We start from the raw sequence: 21,110 nt of genomic DNA, 5'->3' as shown, positions 1-21,110 counted from the left end.
TGGTATTGTTTTATATTTTTTAAATGTCAAATCTGCATTCACTTATTTATGGTCTCTAGTCACAATTCAGTACATTCTCCCTTTGGACCAACAATAACATTAATTAATAACAGCAGCTGACATTAATAAGCACTTAGTTTATATAATATATCCATCTCATTTAATCCTTATAACAGCCAATAAAGTAGGTGTTATTATTCCCATTATAAAGATAAGGTAAAAGACGTAAGTAAGGAAGAATAAGAAACTTGCCAAAGGTCACATCACCAGTAAGTTGCCTAGTAAGGATTCCAATTTAAATTCTCTTACCCATGATACTATGTTAAACCTGAGTATAGCATTATGCAACTGGGTATTCAAAAATTAATTGATAGTGATGGAGTCAAATTTACATCTGAAACTCACCAAAGGCTAAATCTATATACTACTAATTTATTTCAGTTTAATAGCTTAATGCTTAGTGTTATGTGCTGAGTTGTATCCCCTGAAAATTCATATGATGAAGTCTGTCTCAGTCTATTTGGGCAGCCAAAACAAAACACTAGAGATTGAGTGGTTTATAAACAACAGAAATTTATTTCTCACAGTTCTAGAGGCTGGGAAGTTTAGCAGGCATATTCGGTGTCTAGTTTAAAGGCCCTCATCCTGGTTCATAGACTGTGTCTTTTCGCCGTCACCTCATGTGGCAGAAATAAGGGATCTCTGTGGGGTCTCTTTTATAAAAGCACTAATCCCATTCATGAAAACTCCACCCTCATGACCTAATAAGCACATCCCAAAAGCCCTACCTCCTCATACCATCACAAGTGGGCATTAGGTTTCAACAAATTATTTGGGGGGACACAAACATTAGGAGCACTGCAGTCCTAACTCCTAGTACCTCAGAGTGTGACTGTATTTGGAGATAGAATCTTTATGAAGAGGTAATTAAAGTAAAATGAGGTTATTAGGATGGGCCCTAATCCAATATGACTGGTGTCCTTATAAGAAGAGGAAATTTGGACACAGACCAGTACAGAGAGAAGTCCACGTGAAGACGGAGATGTCCATCTACCAGCCAAGAGAGAGACAGACCTCAGAAGAAACCAACCCTTGCTGACACCTTGATCTCAGACTTCTAACCTCCAAAACTGTAATAAAATAAATTTCTGTTTAAGCCACGCACTCTTTGGTGCTTTGGTACTTTGTTATGACACCCTAGCAAACTAATGCAGTCAGGAATTTACCGAAGTTTCACTGGTCACTGGTATACTGCTATAATTTTTAAATGAAACCTATACTTTAAAAAACTAATAATATTAAATTAAATTTTATGTCAAAATATCTGTCAAGCAGAATTTTAGTTTTTAATATATCATTTTATAATGAAATGTCATTAACATTTTAATATAATTTTAATACTGAATAATTCTCTGGAATTTATTCTTTATACTTTTTCCTTTCTAAATAAGATTAAAATCTCCCAGTAAAAGGAGATTTATACTTTATAATATAGTACATGGCATACAAATAAAATCTTAAAAGTATTTAATAGTTATATCTCAAACTTTATTACTTAATGAATCAGTTTCTATACACTGCTTTCAATCACTTTTTATTAACTGCTTCCAAAACCCGCAACAGGTGCAAGAATAGATTGATGATATCCAAGTAGAGGCTGATGGCAGCTAATACATACTCTTCAGGTGACAGCCTATGCATCAAGGAGTGTGTGTCATAGATGATGAATCCACAGAAAAGAAGGGCTCCTACAGCAGCCAAGACCAACTCCACTGTCTCACTGTAAAAAAATAACTATAGGCAAGAGATTAAAATAATAATTTTATATTTAAAAACAGCATTAAGAATACTTAAGTTACTTGCTCTTAAGGTATATATTCTACCTATGTATTTAATAATTCTGTACAACTTTGAATACAAATGTTAAAAGTAGAAAAAGGCAAGGCAGGTCCACTACTGTTGTATGAAAGGGTGAATGGATGAACCAATGGATATCCTCCTTTTATTAAATTACCCACCTGTCTTTGAACAGTAGCATTCCAAATATAAATAATTTAAAATATATTTCCTATTCAGAATTACATGTGCCACTTGAAGGTTAGCAATTACAAGTGAGGGCCTCTTTCTATGTAATTTAACTCATTTGTTCATTCATCTTCCTTTCCATCAATAATATTGGCATAAGACCTTGATTTTTTAAAATATCATTTTAAAATCATTCTACATACAAATGTTCCCAGATAATTATAACCAAGTGTCTGACCATAAGATGCTTCTTATAGCTTTTTGAGATTATTTATATTTCAAGTTACCATCCTAAAACAACTTACCCTCAAGATTCCTGACAAGCACAAAATCCACAAAGTAGCAAATAGTCTATAAAAACAAAATATTAATAATTTAGAATATTGTTCCTAACCAAAAAACTTTGTAAACCCATTCAACATTTTCTAAAGAAATAAATCCATCCTGATATTTGCCAAAGAATAATTGAAATGTAAGAAGTCTTTACTGTACAATGAATACTGTAGAACACCCAGAAATGGAAAGAACAGCTATCTATTCAACATTTGTTTTTATGGGTACAAAACTAGTTTAAGAGTATCATTTTTAAAGTTTTCAACTGGAACATAAATACTGATATAAGCCAAAAATCATTAGAAGTATTTTAATTCTTCTAGAGCTATAGAACTTCTAGAAAATCTATAAATGAACAAATGAAACAAAATTGCCTTTTTTTTAATTGCCCTTTTTTAACCAAATAACAATAACAAATTATTCTGTGAACTTGCATATCCATTAGAGTGATTGGGGTTAACAACAGTTTAGACACTGAAGAAGATTATTGAACTGGAAAACAGCAACAGACACTAACCAGAATGAAATCAGAGAAAAAAAGACTAGGGAAAAAAAAATGAACAGAGCACCAGTGACCTGTGGGACGACATCAAGACGGTTAGCAAATATGTAGTTGGAGTCTCAACTGAGAGGAGGAAGAAGGGGAACATAAAAATGGTTGAAGAAATAATGGCCCAAAATGTTCCAAATTTGATTAAAACTTTACACTGACAGATCCAAGAAGCAGAAGAAACGTGAGAAAAACACACCACGGAATATCATAATCAGATTACTGAAAATGTTAATCATATTACTGAAAATTACGAAGAAAATGTTAAAGGTATTTAGGGGATAAAAGACATATTATGTAAAGGCACAAAGATAAAAAAGCAGACTTCTTGTCAGAACTACACAAGCCAGAATACAGTGGAGTGACATCTTTAGAGTACTGAAAGTAAGAAAAAACCCAAACCTAGAATTCTGCACCAGCAAAAACTACTCTCAAAAACAGAAGTAAAATGAAGATTTTTTTTGCAGACACTCAAAAGCTGACACCAACAGACCAGCACTATAAGAAATGTTAAAATGAAATCCCTCAGACAGAAAAGTATTAGACGGAAATTTGGATCTACACAAAGAAATGGAGAACAACAGAAACAGTAAATATGTGGGTGAACATAAAAGGCTTTGTCTATATTTTAAATCTCTTAAAGATTTAAAAACAAAAGAGCAAAAATAATAATAACAATGTATCATGAGGTTTAGAACATATGTGGAACTAAGTTATGGTAACAATAGCACAAAGGTAAAGAGAAGCAACCTACGTATACTGCGCATGAAACGGTATATTCTTGAAGGCAGACTATGATGATTTAAAGATGTATACTGTAAAACCTAAAGCAACCTCTATTTAAAAGAACTACAGCTAATAACTAATAAAGGAGATATATGGAATTAAATAATCCAAAAGAAAAAGAGGAGAAAAGAAACAAAGTAGCAAAGGATAGGACAAGCAGAAAGAAAACAAGTGGCAACAGAGTAGGCTTAAGTCCAACCATATCAAAAATCACATTAAATATAAATGGTCTAAACAAGCCAATTAATAGCAGAGATGATCAGATTGGACAAAAAGTAAGATCCAACCATATGCTGCCTGCGAGAAAACGATTTTAACTCTAAAGACACAAATAAGCTAAATATAAAAGGATGGAAAAAGATATACCATGCTAACACAATCAATAGAAAGCTGGGGTGGCTATCTTAACAAAGTAGATTTTAGGGCAAGAATATTACCAGAGATAACCCCTTCATGATGATAAGGGGATCATCAAGAGGACATACAATCCTGAATATGTATGCATACAAAAACAGAGCTTCAAATAACAGGAAGCAAAACTTACAGAATAGGAGAAACAAACCAAGCCATACTTGTAGTTGGAGATTTCAACACCACTTTCACATTAACTGATAGAATAAGCAGGCAGAAAATTAGTAAGCCTGCAGAAGACTTGAATAATGCTATCAAGCAACTTGACCTAATTGACATTTATTAAACACTCATCTAACAACAGCAAAATATACATTCTCCTCTAGTACACAAAGAACATTTACCGATATCATAAAATGAATCTTAATAAATGCCAAAAGACTGAAATCATATAAAATATGTTCTTTAACAACAGAATTAAATCAGAAATTAAACATACATAGTATTATAATCCACTTTGGTGAATCAAGGGCATGGTGAGATTCCAGCTCTCAGTTTTCTTGCTGGAATGGCCACAGAATTTCTTGGATACATCTGTTATACTTAAGTTAGACTGATGTATCTTGCCACCTCACCGTACAGATCCTTCAGGATTGAAAAGGACTCAGGACCTGCTTTTTCATACTTAAACCCTAGGGAAACTCCAAAGCTTCTGCACCAAGGAGTATGGGAAAGGTGGTATTAAGAACTGTAAAGCAACTGAAAGTTTACCTACTTGTAAGCTAGTAAGTTAGTCTGGCAGAATTTCATGGATGTTAAGTAGAAGACATGCAACACTTAGGTCTGAGATGAAGAGTGGTTTATAACAGCAATAGCAGTAGCTGAAGAACAGGCATAGGAGACAGGTGTTGTGGGAGTAAAGAAATGAAAGAAATAGAGGACAGAAGGTGAAGAAAGAAAATGAGACACTGATATTTAAGATTTCAGCAATGGAACAACCCCTAGTGATGACAATCACTACGATGTGATGTCTATGATGTGGACACGGCAGGAAGATGAAAGCTGCCAAAGTAGAAGAGGTCCAGAGATATCAAGAAGCTAAGGTGATGGATGGGCCTAAAATGCAGTTTGACGCTAACGTCTTTAAAGCATGAGGGAGGCTTGACCAAAAAGGGAATGAGTAATAGGAATGAGCAAGAGTATGAAGCATATAGCCAGACAGCATAAACCTTAAAGCAATGAATGTCCAGCATGCTGAGGAATAATGAAAGGAGCATTAGGGGACTGAAGCAGTTTTCAATACTAACCCCCCATCCCAAACAACATAGGGTGTGGGGAATGAGCAGCTTGAGAACAGTGTTCTCAGGGAGGGATTGAGTTTCAGCTGAGATAAGGAAGAAGAAAGAATTTATTCTGAAGAGGCTAAAATATAAGGAAGATATATAAGGAGTTCTAGAGACTATAGTAGAGCAGATGGGAGGAAGGGGTGCATATGGAGATAGGGATGGGAAGAAGCAGAGAGAGAAACTACATATACATCATAAATCATATACAACATACAAATATATAAAAAACATCCCCCCCAACATACATATAAGACAGGAAAGGAAAAAAAAATGTTGCCTCTCCCTAAATCAAACTCCATTCTAATACAACTATAAGCATCCTGCACAATTGTCAGTGTTGGCTGACCAACTATATTTTACCCCCATAGAGACTTCTGGTAATCTGGATTACCAGAAAAAAAGGGGGAGGAAAGAAAGTTTTGTAAAAGTAGACCAGTTGTAAATTTTTAGTGTTGTAACCGGAAAAAGAACAGAAAATGTTTGAGTGATTATGTGCCAACAGAAGGCCACTGTGAACTTAGGAAAGAGTCTATGTATTCTTACCAAGGTGAGGGCGATACAGTACCATGATCCTGGTATAAAAAGGATCATTCCCTATATTAATTAGTTTGAAGAATGATACAGGTTAATTTAGATGGATCAAAAAGATTTTTAAGTTCATGCAGACTCCTGGGTCACAATTACCTTGCTTTTGCCACAGAGATGTAGATGGTAACATTTGGTAACATTTATGCTAAGACAAAGATCTAAATAATTTAGGTAAATTTCATACCATTTATAAAGCATGCAAGCCTAGCCTCTCTAGAAGGCTTAAATTTTTTCGCATTCACTTCCCTTTCAATACGGGGGAAGCAAAAGACTCAAAGCCACTTTCCATCTCCTAGCATGCTCTGGGAGAGTAGGGCCTGGCTCTAGTACTCAAAGGGATGACCTCTCATTACCCTCTATTTTTAAAGTATCCAAAGCTAACAGTATAGAATTTCTCTCAAAACTAGGTAATACTAAATATACTTATCTATCATAACCAGGACATATATAACTTACCCTGCTCCAAACTTGCTGAAATCTCTCTTAGATTGTAGAGTACATACAGTCAAACCAAGAAATACTGCAGTAGTCAGTATAAAAGCTTGCAGAACAATATACACATCATAGAAAGTAACTGTAAAAATTACAAAACACTGATTTAAAATACATATAAACATACTCAATATAAAAGTTTTTTTCTAGTGGGAAGCAGCCACATAGCACAGGGAGATCAGCTCGGTGCTTTGTGACCACCCAGAGGGGTGGGATAGGGAGGGTGGGAGGGAGACGCAAGAGGGAGGGGATATGGGGATATATGTATACGTATAGCTGATTCACTTTGTTATAAAGCAGAAACTAACACACCATTGTAAAGCAATTATACCCCAATAAAGATGTTAAATTTAAAAAGTATTGGTTTCTTTGTACACTTGAAACTAATAAAATATTATAAATCAACTATACTTCTATTTTTTAAAAAAAGAAATATTAGTGTATGGGAGGATGTAAAAAAAAAAGTTTTTTTTCTGTCATATAACAGAAATGCCTTATTTTGTCCTGTACTACTTGCTAATAAAAACAATTATGGAAAGATTCCTTATTCAGTCTTCAATACTGGTACAGTAAAACCACACCCATAGTGCAATAAAGAGGCTCCAAAATATGCAACATAAGGGTTCACGTTATTATGAAGTTAAAGAAATGACTAGAGAGATATTACACAACTAGTTGGTTTAGGAGTTTGGGGGATATGGTGAAATGATTCTCACCCATTTCTGTCCCCACTGCAGTTTATCACCATAGTTGACAGTGGTGACTGTCAACTCTGGCTTAAATATCAATAGGATATTCTATAACAACCTAATTGGGAAAAGAATAGATACATGTATATGTATAACTGAATCACTTTGTTGTACACCTGAAACTAACACAACATTGTTAATTAACTATACTCCAATATAAAATAAAAAGTTAAAAAAAAATATATATATATATCAGTAGGGATGGTTCTGGGTCCTGTGGCTGGCTGGGAATTCCTAGGCAAGAAAAATATTAGGGCTGTCTGGGGCTATCAGCTGTTTACCAACACCATAGGGAACAGAAACCAACCACTAATTGCTTTATATCCAAATCTGCTTTATCTTGGAGTACATTATTGGGGGTTTACTGAATATATATTGAATTCCCTTCTGAAGTTTTAGTATGATCATCTGGATTGTCTAGGACTATTGTAATACAACTGCTTAACATTTTAACAGAATACTAACTTATAACCTCTTTAAAGGAAATTATGTACTTTGAACCCAAAACCATTTAAGTAATTTTTTTTTTTTTTTTTTTTTGTGGTACGCGGGCCTTTCACTGTCGTGGCCTCTCCCATTGCGGAGCACAGGTTCCGGAGGCGCAGGCTCAGTGGCCATGGCTCACGGGCCCAGCCGCTCCGCGGCACGTGGGATCGTCCCAGACTGGGGCACGAACCCATGTCCCCTGCATCGGCAGGCGGACTCTCAACCACTGAGCCACCAGGGAAGCCCCATTTAAGTAATTTTTAATTTGAGGGGGATTAATTATTCAGTTCTTTCTATTCCTAAATGCTAACTAATTGGACTTTCTCTACTTATGCCATTACAGGGTTAGGAAGATGAACAAAGAAAAGGTAAACCATGAAATCACTTTTGCTTCTCATTAGAAATTTCAGTGTAAGATTAGGTGGATTCCAATAACCCTGAAATAAATCTCTCTCCTACATCCCTTACAAATGGTGGGAGCCAGAGACGACAGAGATGGACTTGATAATAACATTAATAGTAACATTAATAGATAATAACACTAATAATAAGTAAATATTAATAATACTTCCTTTTTATGCTGAGAAATTTCAATCCTATTTTTTTTCGTTATTATTATTTATTTATATTCTGATTCTTTTATAAAAGGAAGAGATGAATTACCAAAAAATAGGTTCAATAAAACTGGCATAAAAAAGTTAAAAACAGTAATGACAAAATAGGAAGAGATAAATATATTAATAATAAGGATCAACAATTTACTGTTATTGAGAGTAATAGTCAATTCTGATCTTTTTAGTATGCCAGATTAATCATTCTGAGTTAATCAGAATTTTTATTGTTAATAAATCACAAAACTTTTTGAGGCATTACATAGAGCACATCAAGTAACTATAACAGATACTTCCTTTTAAATATATATTTAACACAAAATACAAAACAGAAATGGACACTGTTTCTTGTAGTGCCATTTGATGAAATATGAGGATATAATAAAGTACAGTTCAATGCAGACAATTTGAGATACTGAGCTTATGTGATGAAAGTACATGGCTCCAAACATGTTATCAGTTCTTCTAAGCTCCCTTTAAATAAGGGAAAAGATTAGCTATGGTTGTCTTATTTTCACAAATGGATAAACAAAATGAGTATTGTTCTTATTCCTATTGTTTTCCTAATTCTTTTCCACTTCCTCTAAACTCAGTTAACTACATAAACATTTAATATTTGCTTATATTTTAGGAATTCTTCATCCTATGCCATATTTTTTAATATGACATTCCATGATGGTAAGCTTTAGCCCCAAACACGTTTTTATCCAAAACATTTACCCACATTAAAAAGTTACTGTTGGGCCTCCCTGGTGGCGCAGTGGTTCAGAGTCCGCCTGCCGATGCAGGGGATACGGGTTCGTGCCCCGGTCTGGGAGGATCCCATATGCCGCGGAGCGGCTGGGCCCGTGAGCCATGGCCGCTGGGCCTGCGCATCCGGAGCCTGTGCTCTGCAACGGGGGAGGCCACAGCAGTGAGAGGCCCGCGTACCACAAAAAAAAAAAAAAAAAAAAGTTACTCTAACATATGGAAGCACAATTATGGCTTACCAACGAAGGCCACAGTCAGAGCTTCCAACAGTGTCTAAGAAAAAGAAATTGAAATTACATAGATGCATGTAAAATTTATACTATGTTATGCACATGTTCTAATTTCCAGGAGTTCAATGTGATTCCATATGCATGATTTCATTTTAGCTTCAGAGCAGCCTTGTGAAGTATATGGGACAGATAATAAGCCCACCATAATGAAAATGAGACCTCAATGTATTAAGTGAGAATATTCAGAATTCCTTTTTTTTTTTTGGCTGTGCAGCACAGCTTGCAGGATCTTAAGTTTCCTGACCAGGGCTGAACCCAGGCCACGGCAGTGAAAGCGCTAAGTCCTAACCACTGGATTGCCAGGGAACTCCTGTGAGAATATTTAGATTCTAACTGTGATCCCATTACTCCTTGAACTCAACTAGATTTTTCATATCTGTAACAGGAAGATTCTAAAAGTAATATGGAAAATTCTATTTTTCTCACTCACTATAATATAAATACAAATGAAACTGCAAATCACATGCACATTTATAGAAACCTCACTACCTCACACAAACACAGGAAGAATAAAATATTTAAGTAGTACTTTGGTGTGGCAGAGTCTTGAAACTGTCTCTGAATATTCTTTTTTTCTTTCTTCCTTAGTAACAGAATTTTTGCCTTAACACACAACTGTTCAGATTAATCATTACATTTTTCAGCCTCTCTTGCAGCTAGATCTGGTCACAAGACTATATTCTAGTCAACAGAATGTGAGCAGAGAGGCATACAACTTCAAAAAGCAAAAAGGCTTGCTCTCTCCTTTCTCTTTTCATTTTTTTAAATAAATGGATAGAATGTAGATATGGTGGTGAGCTATCTTATACCATGCAACACTTTAGAAATGTCTGAACCATAGCAGATGAATGGGCCCCTGAGAACTTCCCTAAACAGTCACTCAGATTTTTATATGAAAGAGAAGTAAACCATCTTGTTTAAGCCATTGTTATTTTGTCATTGTTTAAGCCATGTCAAAAGTAGCTAAACTCATATCCTAAGTAAGAGTTAGGGATATTGAGCTTCATCCTCTAGCTTCTCTTTCCCCTTAATTACGTATCTTTGTTTTATATGCTTACTCTAGTTAGATTTTATCTGATAGAAGATTATCATAAAGGTAAAGCCTTGAATTTTTTTAAAAACTCATTAATTTTGTCCTGTTACTGTAACATATGTATATGCATTCAATTAAATAAATAAATCTAAAACTCAGGAATAAATGTTAAAGGAACAGATATTGTCAAAGTACTCACAAATCCAAAAAGCAGGTACAGGTTAAGGGGATGCTTATGTCTGTTTAAAGTCAAGGCTAAAATCAAACCCAAAGATCCAAGGGCACACACCAAAATTAAGGCAGGACTGAAAGACAAAAAATTAAATCATTCTCAAGTTAAAAGACACTATAGTTTTATCCAATTTAATAAAATTTGTCTATGTATTTGTGAAAGTACAGGGGAAAAAAATCTGAAAGGATCTACACCAAACTGTCAAAGGAAATTATTTTTCCATGGGGAATATTTGAGGACTGTGAGATGGGGAGGAGCAGGAAGACAAAGAATCTTCCCCACAGGGACTTCCCTGGTGGCGCAGTGGTTAAGAATCTGCCTGCCAATGCAGGGGACACAGGTTCGAGCCCTGGTCCGGAAAGATCCCACATGCCTCAGAGCAATAAGCCCGTGTACCACAACTACTGAGCCTGCACTCTAGAGCCTGTGAGCCACAACTACTGAGCCCACATGCCACAATTACTGAAGCCCGCAGGCTCCGCAAGAGAAGCCACTGCAATGAGAAGCCCACACACTGCAACAAAGAGTAGCCCCCATGCGTCACAACTAGAGAAAGTCCGTGAGCAGCAACAAAGACCCAACACAGCCAAAAATAAATAAATAAAAATAAATTAATTAAAAAAAAAAAAAAGAAGAATCTTCTCCACAATGAATGGGGAAGACTTAGCCTTTTTACTTCATGAACTTCTAACATACTTGAATAATTTTTGCAATTAGCATACTGCTTTTTTAAACTAAAATACAATACATAAAAACTATTAAATAATAAACCAATTTTGTACCTAACTACTTTTTTTAGGGTATTTACTATATAGCTGTAATTTAAATTAAAGAACTTTACTCCAAATAGCAAACTAATAGTTCAAGATTCCCCTTTCATAAAGGGAGAATAGAAATTATCTACTTCTAAGAAAATATTCATTCTCTACTTCTCCTTTCCTTTAATATAAAGAACCTATATTACTTTTAGCTGTGGAAATAATTATTTTGGAGGTCAGATCTTAAACAAATTAGGGATGAATCATATGGAACTCCTTTGAAAACTTTTCAGTGAAATTTTCCTAGTTGTGATCCAACACTAAGGTAAGTTAAACTTTTTTTAAGTATCTTTACTTTTCAAGCACTGTCTTGGGCTTTGGGGACAGGACATAAGTCTAATAAACACACAAAAAACCTAAGACTTAAAAAAACTGCATACACAGTTAAAAATTCTTAATACTATTCCAGAAGATGAGGATTTAACCCTATGAAATTAAGCTAAAAAGTTTAGAGGTAAATACCATATTGTAGAACATTTTCCTTATTAAAACTTATTTACAAGAGTTAATAATGAACCTTTTTTACGTTCTAACCTTAAAAGTTAATAGAAAAAAAAAACTAACTTTGCTCATATTATGCCCTTTCAGTGATATGCAACGGCTGAAAATGAGTCAGAACCATGTCATTACCTTACCTTTCATGAACAAATGTCCGTATAGAATCAAAGTATAAAAAAAGCATGGATGTCACTGTAGTTAAGAGAACTTGCAGAGAAAGGATGCTGTAGACTTTTCTTAGAAAGGCTGAAAGAGAAAAAAGTTACACATGACTATTTTCTTAAGCATTTATCAGAGAACAGCAAGATCAAATGTCTTCTTAGAAACATTAAATTGTTATATGAATTCTTTTTTATTTTTTATTTTATTTTATTTTATTTATTTATTTTTTGGTGGTATGCGGGCCTCTCACTGTTGTGGCCTCTCCCGCTGCGGAGCACAGGCTCCAGACGCGCAGACTCAGCGGCCATGGCTCACAGGCCCAGCCGCTCCGTGGCATGTGGGATCTTCCCGGACCGGGGCACGAACCCGTGTCCCCTGCATCGGCAGGTGGACTCTCAACCACTGCGCCACCAGGGAAACCCTGAATTCTTTTAAAAATCTTAATCCAAAAAATGCAATCTGTAACTAAAACTAAAAACAAAAAACGCCTCCCAAAAAAATCAAAAATTTTAAGTGATAACTATCCTCCAGGAAGCATGAGCTTAAAAAAATTAAGTTAATGGGCCAGAATACAAATGTTTTCATCAAAATAAAAAAACATTAAATGCATATTTGTAAAACATACAACAAAGCAAAAGATTAGAAACAGAACAATTTAAAGAACGAAGCTATGTTGAAACTGAAAAGCAGGAATAGAAAGCATATGGTTAGATATAAAATTAAAAAGGAAATCTTAATTTCCAAGGAATACAAATGTTTCCCCAAAATGAAATTCTCCATAAAAGGCGAACAATATTTAAACTTACTTTCACTCACCTATTTTTATTTCTCACTTCTAGTACCTTTACCTCTAGTTTCTATATTAGAAATTCTTACTTTCAAAATATTACCGACATCCATATATCAACTCCAAGGCCTAATGATCTAAAAATACTTATTAACGTCTTCTGACCTACAGATGACATAAATGATACAGTGAACACCCAACTTACCACCAGCTTCAGAAATAAAAAAACATTAACAACAGTTCTCATCTCTCCTTAACAAACTGCTAATCATCTTTCAAGATTCACCCTTCCTCAGGACTTCCCTATTGGTCCATTGGTTAAGACTCGGCACTCCCACTGCAGGGGGCCTGTGTTCGATCCCTGGTCAGGGAACTAGATCTGGCATGCCACAATTAAGAGCCTGCATGCCGCAACTAAATGATCCCACAGGCCGCAACTAAGACCCGACGTGGCCAAACAAATAAATAAATGTTAAAAAAAAAAATTTCAGCCTTTCTCAGTTCCCCAGTCTGAATTAAATGTTCCTCCCCATGTTCCCAAGGGACCCTAAATATACTTCTAGTCACTTTATTTTATAGTGATAAGTCTACTTGTCTTTCACTATTAGACTATAAAGACTAAAAAGCTCCCTAATAATAGGATAATAATATTCATTTTTATACTCCTAGCACCCAGCCAAGGAGTTGGCACAGAATAAATACTCATTAAATTTTATTTGCTTTTAAATAAACGTATATTGAATTAATGAAAAGTGAATCTTGCCAGTCAGGGAAAAGGTCTTATTCTGAAACAATAATGGAGCTACATAACTTCTATAGAGCATTGTTCTTAGGCAAGAAAAACACTATTGAATGACTTTTACCCAACAAAAGATGTGATATTGTCTCTTGACTCTCATGACAAGGCGAATATGATACATGTTCTCTTTGAAAAAAATTCCTACCAAAGACCTGGTTCCTCAAGGAATGATGAAGTGCTTTGATGGTATGTCTGCCAAATATCGAGTAATAAAATAAATATTTTATAAGAATAAGGGAATTTTCATAAATACTAAAGATTTAATTCTTTTTTTTTTTTTTTTTTTTGTGGTATGCGGGCCTCTCACTGTTGTGGCCTCTCCCGTTGCAGAGCACAGGCTCCGGACGCGGAGGCTCAGCGGCCATGGCTCACGGGCCCAGCCGCTCCGCGGCATGTGGGATCTTCCCGGACCAGGGCACAAACCCATGTCCCCTGCATCGGCAGGCGGACTCAACCACTGCGCCACCAGGGAAGCCCAAGATTTAATACTTAAAGGCCCCGCAATTAAATCTTAATCAGTGTTTCCTTCTGGCACCCTTTCCAAAACATAGTGAGTTTTTCCTCATGTCTTAAACAGGTTTTAATGAACGTATATCGTAACCAATGACTCACAGTCACAGTGAGAATCAGTCCTACTTTGGCCTAGGCAGAGGTAATCTTGAACAAAAAGGAGATAAACAGTGTTCATCTCCACAACCAATCTACAACTTACTTTCTTAAAAAGGCCCTGATGTCTGCAAGCTTTGGGAAGTTGTTTCTGCCTTTTTCACAAAAGCAAAGAATCTGCCATAGGCAATTATTTGGGCTATGTTTCCACAAATTTAATTCTAAACCAAAGGTCAAACCATTATTCCCCCAAGGGATTTTCTGGACTATAAAAAAATCATATTCTTTACTTCTGATACCCTACAATGTACCTTATGTAATTCAAACCCATTGCACATAATATATATTCTCAGTTAAGCAGTGAAAGTCAGTGTTAATCCTTAACATTTTATGGACCTGTTCTACAGTCAAAACAGTGTGTTTAATGTTTATTTGTATATGTGCGTGTGCACAAGTGCATATGTGATAAAAGACTGGAAGAATACAAGTGAAGGTGTTAATAATGGTTTTCCTTGGGCAGTATGACTGAGGGTGTTTCCATGTTCAGTTCTTTGCTAATCTGTGTTTTTTTTAATATATCACCAATAAATATTTATTACTTTTGTAACAGAAAAACGTTTTAAAGAAACCTATGCAGGGGTCGTCACTGGTGGCGCAGTGGTTAAGAATCCGCCTGCCAATGCAGGGGACACGGGTTCAAGCCCTGGTCCGGGAAGATCCCACATACTGCGGAGCAACTAAGCCAGTGTGCCACAACTACTGAGCTCACGCTCTAGGGCCCGCGAGCCACAACTACTGAATCCCGTGCACCTAGAGCCCGTGCTCCGCAACAAGAGAAGCCTGCGCACCACAACGAAGAGTAGCCGCCGCTCGCCGCAACTAGAGAAAGCCCACACGCAGCAACGAAGACCCAATGCAGCCAAAAATAAAATAAATTAAAAAAAAGAAACCTATGTTAAGCCAATAAATTCATCATAAAAATAATCCTTATGCAGATACTCTAGATCACAGCTTTTCTATACTCTTTAAAAATGAGAACTTAAATCAAATCTCACAAAAAGTAACACCTGACACCCATTTTGAATAACTAACATAAAAAGTGGCAAAAGATATACATAAGCAGCTCACAGGGAAAAATAGAAGATCTAATATGAAAAGAAAACAAGCCAAACAGCAATCTTTCAATTTCTTTTTTTTTTTTTTGAGTCCTAATTTCTCCCCTTCTACTTCTCCCCTTTCTACTCAAACTTAACAGGCTAAACCAGGAACTCTTCAGTTCTACCCAATCTGTAACCAGCACCAACATCCCCCAAGCCAAAAATGTAGGAGTCATCTCTCATTCCCCTCCCTTTTCCCAATCCATCAACAACTACCATAGCTTCCACCTGCAACGTCGACCACCTCTCTGGTCTCCTCTGCAGCCTCTCCAGTCAGTCTTATGATCTCTCACCTGGACTATTAGAGCAGCCTTCTAATTGGTCTCTACGCTCTCACTGGTCCCACCTGTAGTCCCAACCCATTCTCCACAGCTGTCAGCAATCTTTTTGTAAAGTAATCCATATCACGTGACTCCCTGCTTAACTACTTTTAATGGTGTCCCTTAAACTTAGAATAAAATTTTGAAGATTTTATAGGGCCTACAGGCCCTACATGATATGGAACCTCTCTAACCTCATCTCCTACTACTCTTCCTTTTCCTCACCATGCATTACCCTCACTAGCCACCTTTATGTTCCCCAAACATGCCAAATCCTTCCTGCTTCTGGGCCTTTGCCCTTGCTGTTTCCTCTGCCTGAAATGCCCTTATCATTCTTTACATGAAATGATGGTTTAACTTTTGACACTCCCTTCAAGTGACTCACTTCTAACAAAAAGAATAAGGCAGAAGTGGCAGTGTGTATTATTTCTACGTCATAAAAGGCAACACCTGTCAACTATACCTCAATAAAAAAAAATTTTAAGGCAATATGGCTACCTACTTGCTCTTTCTTAGATCACTTGCTCTAGAGCAGTGTTTATCAACCTTTTTTTGTTGCCCATCTAAGAAGCCTTCTGAACGTTTTTATCCTAATAGCCCTCCAATAAAATGTTAATGCCACAGGGACTTCCCTGGCGGTCCAGTGGTGAGGACTCCACACTTTCACTGCTGGGGGCCCAGGTTCAATCCCTGGTCGGGGAACTAGGATCCCAAAAGCCACATCCCAAAAGTGGCGTGGCCAAATTAAAAAAAAAAAAAATTGAATGCCACAAATATACTGTACATATGTTTATGTATCACAACTCTTTGGAAGGCTACAAACCATTGAAATACCTGAGATTCTTTGCTCTCCACCTCAGGAACCAATTTTCACCCTCTTGGAGGCAATACTGTCCCCACTGAGAATGAACACTGTAGGAGAAGCCAGCTGCCAATGTTGTGAGAAATCTCAAGCAGCCCTCTGGAAAGATCCATGAGAAAGTGAGGTCTCCTGCCAACAGCCAGTGAGAAACTGAAGCCTTCTGCTCATAGTGATGTGAGTGTGCCTCCCTGCAAGCGTATCCGTCACCACCAGGCGGGACTTCAGACGACTGCAGCCTCAGCCAGCATCCTGACTACACCTATGACAAATCCTGAGCTAGAGTCTCTCAGCTACCTGGCTCTTAGAAACTGATAATAAACATGTATTCAAGCCACTAAGTTTTGTGGTAATTTGTTACACAGCAGTAAAGACTAATACAGATTTTGGTATCCCCTGGAAGTGGGATGCTGCTGTACCAAAAACCTAAAATATGGAAGAGGCTTTGGAACCAGGTAGTGGGTAGAAGTAGGTAGGTCTTCGAGGTAAAAGCTCAAAGAGCCTTGAAGAGACTATAGAAGGATGACGCCTTTATGGAGGCTGTGGGTAAGGACTTTAAAAGAGGAAAATCTTATGGAAACTGGAGGAAACAGAATCCTTGTTATGTACTGTCAAAAAATTTAGCAACACTGTCACCTGTGGGAACATGGAAAGTAGAAGATGTGCCTAATGAAGTGGTGATCAAAGTAAGGAGATTTCCAGACAGAGCATGCACTTGCTGCCTTCTTGCTGCTCATACTAAAATGCAAGAGATGACACAGCATGTGATGATAAAATCCTTTGTTAGAACCTCACAAAGGGACTTCCCTGGTGGTCCAGTCGTTAAGACTCTGCGCTTCCACTGCAGGGGGAATGAGTTCCAGCCCTGGTCGGGGAACTAAGATCCCACACGCCGCGTGGCGCGGCCAAAAAGAAAAGAAAACAAAACAGAACGAACCTCACAAATATCCAACATTGTACCTCAGAAAAAATCATTCAAACAATAGGGCTTCTGAGAGGAAATAGTCACTCATCAGTCTCAACCAAAACTCACTCTAAGACGTTTGGGTGTGGCTTTTATCTAATGGAGTGAACCTCAGTAACAATCACAGGAGACCCACAAAGTTTTTTGAAGAATATTATTGGCAAAAATACCACCAAATTATGGCTGTCTTACCTTTGGATGTTGGGTGTGTGGATACAGGTAATTAAAAAATTCTTTAGTTCCACAGAGTCTGAGAGGAAATGTACTCATAGGAGCTATACTTAAGGAACCATAGCCAAGGAGCCTCATCCATACCGTTAGATGACAAGATTCTGAACTTTGAGCTGATGTTATAATAGGATAAGACTTTTGGAGGGTCTTAGCTTGCATGTGGAAGAAAGAAAAATAACTTGTAGCCAGAGGGAAATAAATATGCCTGTAAGTTCTTTAACACATCTTCAAAAGGTGGAGCCTAAATACCCTCCCCTTGAATGTGGACTGGACTTAGGAACTTGCTTCTAATAAATACAATAAGGAAGATGTGATGGTGTGTGGGACTGCCATGACTAGGTCATAAAAGACACTGTAGCTTCCTCGATGGTCTCTCACGGATTGCTTGCTCTTGAGGAAGCCAGCCACCATGCCCATGACACTCATGCAGCCTATGGAAATGTCATGTGGCAAAGAACTAAGGCCTCTGTCAACATCTGCATGAATGAGGTTTCCAGGAAATGGATCCTCCAGGCTAGTCAAGCCTTAGCTGATTGCAGTCCCAGCCCACTCCTTGAGTGGACTCTCATGAGACACCTTGCGCCACAGCCACCTAGCTAAACCTCTCCCAGACCCTTGACTCTCAGAAACTGTGTGAGGCAATAACTATGTGTTGTGTTTTGTTTTTTTTTTTTTGCGGTATGCGGGCCTCTCACTGCTGTGGCCTCTCCCGTTGCGGAGCACAGGCTCCGGACGCGCAGGCTCAGCGGCCATGGCTCACGGGCCCAGCCGCTCCGCGGCATATGGGATCCTCCCAGACCGGGGCACGAACCCGTATCCCCTGCATCGGCAGGCGGACTCTCAACCACTTGCGCCACCAGGGAGGCCCGATGTGTTGTTTTAAGCGTCTAAAATTTGGGGTAATTTTTAATAAAGCAATAGATAACTAATACGCCTGGCTAGCTCCTTCCAATACAACACAACTGCCATCTCCTTTACGAGTTCTTTTCCTGGCCATTCCTGAACTAAAATTGCTGCTATTCTAGACCCTAGAGTCTACTCCATCACTGTTTCTTTTCTTCAGAGAACTTATCACTGTTAGTAGTCTATTTGTTTGCTTGACTCTTTAGGGTCTATCTCCCCTACTCCTCCACCCAAATAACAACTCTAGAGAACTGAACTATTATCTGGTTACTGCTATATCCCTAATATTGGCAGGGAGCCCAATAAAGTTGTGTAAACAAAGAAAAAACGCTCACCTTCACTCACCTAGCTAAAGAAATGTAGATTAAAACAAGATAACATGTTTTACCCACAACAAGAGTCAGTAAACTACAGCTAAGGGCCAAACCCAGCACATCACCTGACCTTGTAGGCGTTACTGGGCACAGTCACACTGTCATGTGTGTGTCCTCTATAGCTGCTCTTGCACCACGATGGCAGAGCTGTGCCACAGTGTCCTTAGAATCCACAAAGCTGAAAATATTTACCATTTGGCCCTTTGTAGAAAATGTTTGCCAACCCCTGATCTACCAGATTGCCAGATACTAAAAAGTTTGATGATCTCAGTGTTGGTGAGGGCGCAATAATAGAAGCAATACAATGGAAAATTGTATTTTCCTGATATACAAATAATACAATGGAAAATTATTCAGCCTTAAAAAGGAAACTCTGACGCATGCTATAAAATAAACACACCCTGAAAATATGCTAATTGAAATATACTAGTCACAAAAAGACGAATACTGATGATTCCACTTATATGAAGTTATCTAGAGTGGTCAAATTCATAAAACAAAAAAAGTAGAGTGGTGGGGCTTGGGAGAGGGGAAAGTGGCAAGTTGTTTGATGGGTACAGAGTTTCAGTTTTGCAAGATGAAAAAGTTCTGGTGATTAGTTGCATAACAATGTGAATATATTTAACACTACACACTGAACTGTACACTTAAAAATGGTTAAGATGGTAAAATTTTAATGTAGTATATATTTTATCACAATTAAAAAATTTTTTTATTAAAAAAACTGAGTTCTATTGCCAAAATAGTTCCAAAATTCACTTCCAGAAATATAGATCAAGATTCTTAGCGCATGAGCGCTTCATAAGTCCTCTCCCAGAACAAGTTCCAGCTGCCCGATAGGATGAAAATCTGCTGCAGCTTCTGTGATCAATTGGCTGAACTAGAGCGGACAATGAATTCCACTTACATGAAGCTGAGCATTTTAAATTCAAAATAATTTCTACCCGCTGGATATTACATAATAACTTATAACTAACATGGCATTTTGATTGACCTAGGAATGTTCCATTTCCAGCAAGTGCCTCAATAATACTCACACCTATGTTGAGTTTTAGGTCCTTAAGAGAGAAAACAGTAAACGAGATAGATATGGTCCCTGCCCTCACAGTTTCTTACAATCCAGCAAAGAAGATAAGGACATGGAACCTGGAAACAAGTTCACACCCCCTAAACCAAAAACATCCAAGCAAATAACTCCATTCACGTGTATGTCACAATGATAACATAATAAACTTATTTTAACCGAAAAAATAACCCTAGGTTTCTCTTAACTGAAAGATGCCAAATTCAGGCTACTGAGGTTTTCAACTGTCCCCTTCTCCACCGAAGACAGGGTTTAAGGCACGATGGGTTCAGGTTTCTGAGCGCACAGCTGGGGGACCACCGCCTCTCCCTCTGAGCCCCTGCGGAGGGAGAACGCTCTTCCTCGGAGCCGGCGGGGCTGGCAGGAGAAGGGAAGGCTGCCCTCTGAACCCCAGGACACCCGCGCTCTCCCCCGAGCCCGGCCGGTGAGGATGCTCGCCTCAGAGGCCGGCGGCGCGGCGGGACCGACTAGGGGCGGCCGAGACGGGCCCGGCGACTTACCCATTCGGATGTGCACGTTGGCGGAGGCCACGCAGCTGCCATAGTTGAAGTCGTCCTCGATGGAGGAGCAGGGGTAGCGGGGGTCAGTGTCCGCCATGTCAGAACCGCACACCCAACCACCTTTCCGAGCTGAGACAACGCCAGCACAACTGCCTCCAAGCCACTTCCGGTGGAAGCGGTCCAGACCCAACTAGCCGAGCGGCTGAGGCCGAGCCAAGCCCCAACTAATCGATGATCTCGCCTCAAAACTTCAGTTAGGCTGAGAAAAAGGAGATGGCTTCAGATGAGGGTGGGAGAGAAAACGAGTTACATTCTCGGCGTCATCTGAAGTGAAGGTTTTCTCAGATTTTCCTCCACAAGCTTCTTCAATCTTCTGACCTGGTGAGTTGCTAAAAGTGATAAAAGCGAAGTCCCATTCATCCTTCC

The 21,110-nt window shown here is 38.0% G+C and overlaps 1 protein-coding gene across 2 annotated transcripts; it reads right to left on the bottom strand.

Moving 5' to 3' along the window:
• Positions 1–1,526: 1,526 nt before the first annotated feature.
• On the bottom strand, positions 1,527–20,851 carry TMBIM4 (transmembrane BAX inhibitor motif containing 4). Of its 2 annotated transcripts, XM_060112869.1 has the most exons (7): positions 20,685–20,851; positions 12,076–12,184; positions 10,590–10,695; positions 9,307–9,340; positions 6,436–6,553; positions 2,331–2,376; positions 1,527–1,794 (listed from the first exon to the last, which is right to left on the bottom strand). In XM_060112869.1, the coding sequence occupies exons 1-7, from the start codon at positions 20,779–20,781 to the stop codon at positions 1,588–1,590; spliced, it is 717 nt and encodes a 238-aa protein (XP_059968852.1). In that variant the 5' UTR covers positions 20,782–20,851; the 3' UTR covers positions 1,527–1,587. The 2 variants fall into 2 exon arrangements, with proteins under 2 accessions (XP_059968852.1, XP_059968853.1); XM_060112870.1 differs by lacking the exon at positions 2,331–2,376 and having other exon boundaries at positions 1,632–1,772.
• Between the last annotated feature and the right edge of the window lie 259 nt (positions 20,852–21,110).

Source organism: Mesoplodon densirostris, chromosome 11 (genome assembly GCF_025265405.1).
Source record: "Mesoplodon densirostris isolate mMesDen1 chromosome 11, mMesDen1 primary haplotype, whole genome shotgun sequence".
In the NCBI taxonomy this organism is placed as follows: Eukaryota; Metazoa; Chordata; class Mammalia; order Artiodactyla; family Ziphiidae; genus Mesoplodon; species Mesoplodon densirostris.
The sequence above is the reverse complement of the archived record's forward strand: the minus strand, read 5'-3'. Positions and strand labels throughout refer to the sequence as shown.

Excerpts from the sequence above, each read along its gene's own strand:
- TMBIM4 (XM_060112869.1), bottom strand. The coding sequence starts at position 20,781 with ATGGCGGACACTGACCCCCGCTACCCCTGCTCCTCCATCGAGGACGAC. Across the intron at positions 12,185-20,684 it reads CAACGTGCACATCCGAATGG|CCTTTCTAAGAAAAGTCTAC; the intron begins GTAAGTCGCCGG and ends TTTCTCTTTCAG. Across the intron at positions 6,554-9,306 it reads TCTGACTGTGGCCTTCGTTG|TTACTTTCTATGATGTGTAT; the intron begins GTAAGCCATAAT and ends TAATTTTTACAG.